The sequence below is a fragment of the Sprattus sprattus genome, assembly GCF_963457725.1.
Source record: "Sprattus sprattus genome assembly, chromosome: 5".
Classification (NCBI taxonomy): domain Eukaryota; kingdom Metazoa; phylum Chordata; class Actinopteri; order Clupeiformes; family Clupeidae; genus Sprattus; species Sprattus sprattus.
The window spans coordinates 25509595-25512094 of record NC_137924.1 but is presented as its reverse complement, the minus strand read 5'-3'; the positions used below and the strand labels follow the sequence as shown (position 1 = coordinate 25512094).

At 44.3% G+C, this 2500-nt stretch overlaps 1 protein-coding gene across 1 annotated transcript in view; it reads right to left on the bottom strand.

Annotated features, from left to right (window-relative positions):
• LOC308365683 (neural cell adhesion molecule 2) overlaps positions 1 to 2500 on the bottom strand; it is a gene marked incomplete at both ends in the record, with an annotated part of 89974 nt that overhangs the window by 46529 nt on the left and 40945 nt on the right. Inside the window, 1 exon segment of the mRNA XM_080839187.1 lies at positions 371 to 514. Within this exon segment, the coding sequence (XP_080695313.1) occupies positions 371 to 514 (144 nt within the window).

The window sequence follows — 2500 nt, the reverse complement described above, 5'->3', positions numbered from 1 at the left end:
AAAGGTCTAACTGTTCAGGGAGATTGTTACTTTGTCCTATTCTCATAGGGCATGTTTAAGAAGGTAAGTGGAAACTACTGTTGTGTAAATGTTATTTCAGGGACCAAGTATAAGCACTGCAAATATATTCAGGCAGTGTCATAATTAAAACCGTGTTTTGATGTTAATTAATTGTTATTGTGCTCATTAACATCAAAATAGCCCAGAATGCATGATGTCCTGTGTCTTGCACAGGGCTGGCTAGCATACAGATATGCAGCTTTGTGATAATGTCCTCTGTGAAAGCCACTTAGCAGGACGCTAATAGCGTGTAGCGTGTCTACTTGGACTGCCAGTGTGGAGGACTGTGGTGATTTGGGAGAAAACTTACTGTTATTTTCTGGCATGATCTCCATGTTGTTATAGAACCAAGCTACCACCGGGACTGGGGAGCTGGTGACGTCACACATCACCTCAGCCACCTCGCCCTGTCGAAACTCCTGCGGCGACCTCACTTCTCGAAACGTCAGCTTCTCTGTGGGACACGGGAATAGAGGTGGCATCACAGGAACGCAGGTTAGAGGTGCAGATGAAGTAAGAGAGAATTAAGTTTTTTTTTGTCACTTTGTTTTCATGGTGTTTATGTGCAGTGTGCAGAAAAGACTTCTGAAAATTCACAGGCGACAATGAGGTGACATGAAAGCGCCAAGCATTGTACTTCTTCATCTCCTCCAATCAAAAGATTCCGTGTGAAAAGGAGTCTCTTTGAGGTGTCTCATTCTGCTCCTTCGGGTGTGACAAACAAAAACATGCTAACAAAACAAAATAAATAAATAACCCCTCATCTCTAATCACACATTCTGTAACATGTTAGGACACCATAAACAATTCTATTTGTGTATGGGAAGCCAGCATTAGCAGCCTCTCTTCCTCGCCATCCATTCCTCTCTTTCTTTCTCTCTCTATAGACATAGTGAAGCATCATCAAACGAGCCAGACGCTCCAATCTCCCCTTCATCTGGTTCCCCTCCTTTGAGTATTGATTAGCGAGCCACGTCTGCTTGGACTTAACTCTCAGCGCTGCGCCGCACTGCTTATTACACGGCATAAACAAACAGCACGGATGGCTTGCATGCCATATCAGCCTGTTGGAGCGGGATTGGCAGGCAGGCAGGAGCAAGCCAGTGAACGGGAGAAAAAAAAACCTGCCGGGATGCGTGTCAGCCGAGGCTGATGGCCGGCGAGCAGTTCGGATATCATCATTACCCTGCAGATATGATGAAATAACGCGCACATGAAAAGAAGGATGCGTTTTATTTGGATCATTAATGTCAAATAATATGATCCGTGTCTCCCCAGCCTCCTTTATTGAATCTGTCTGAGCTCGCTGTACGGAGATGTTTTTCCTTCAACCAACCCCCACTCCTGCTGTCTCCCTTAATATCTTTTCATCCAATCCTTCCTGTGACCTTTGGAATTAGACTGGGAGTTTCTTTCTTGTCTCACTTTTCTTCTCTCCATGTACTTTTCCTTTGGTTTGGTCTCTGCATGCGACAGCTCACACAACACTCTAGCTTATTGCTATTAACTCGCCCTGTGAGAGTCACAAAGCAAGTCAATTGACTCCCCGCCTATGCAATCTCATGTCAGAAGTGAATCCTATGGGCATAATCCTCATCTAGATAATGTATCTGTCTCTCTCGCACTCTCTGTTTGCCATTGTCTCCTCTCTCCTGCCCCAAATCCATCCTGTTCCCCCTTATGTGCCACAGGCTGTCTGCTTGTTGAGAGAATTACATTCAGGTTTCGATCAACAAATTTGTCAAACATCCTTGAAACGAGCGCATCCCATTTTCCATTTATTGTGCTTCTCTCTCACTCTCTCTCTCTATTTCTTTCTCTGGGTCTAACTGCAACACCCTGGATGTCATCTGTTCACATGGAAAATAACAACCTCCATTCACTCTGGGGATAACGGCCCTTTCATCAGCCAGACAGCTGGAGAGTGATGTTGTTAGTAGATTTTACTTGCATAATGTTCCTCAATTGAGCAGCTAAATGGGTTCTGGGATAGAAGTGGCAGAATGATGCTGCTTGACAATCTCATTTAATTTTCTTTTTTTCTGCCGAATTCATCTCTAGTCTATGTGACCAACTAATCAGAAGCACTTTTCCTCACTAAAGATCCGCTGAATAGATTATCCCAAAATGGGCGACTGCAGATGATAATATCTTTAGTACACAGCTTTCGCGACACAAAATTGCACATCATTTTGATAGATGAATTCAGACTTGCCATATAGGTCACTGCTTGGCGTTACGTTACAATGGTTAACCCTCGATAAAAGCCATGAAGTGTGTGTAGTAAGCATAGACTGATGGGCTCATGAATAAATTGTCGGTGTTATGAGGCTACAGTCTTCAGCGAGATGACAAACCGGTGTCAGAAGTGTCAGACGGCAGACATAACCTGGTTTACACCGACCGCGGAGCGCTTGAGAAGCAGCACCTTATGAGCTTT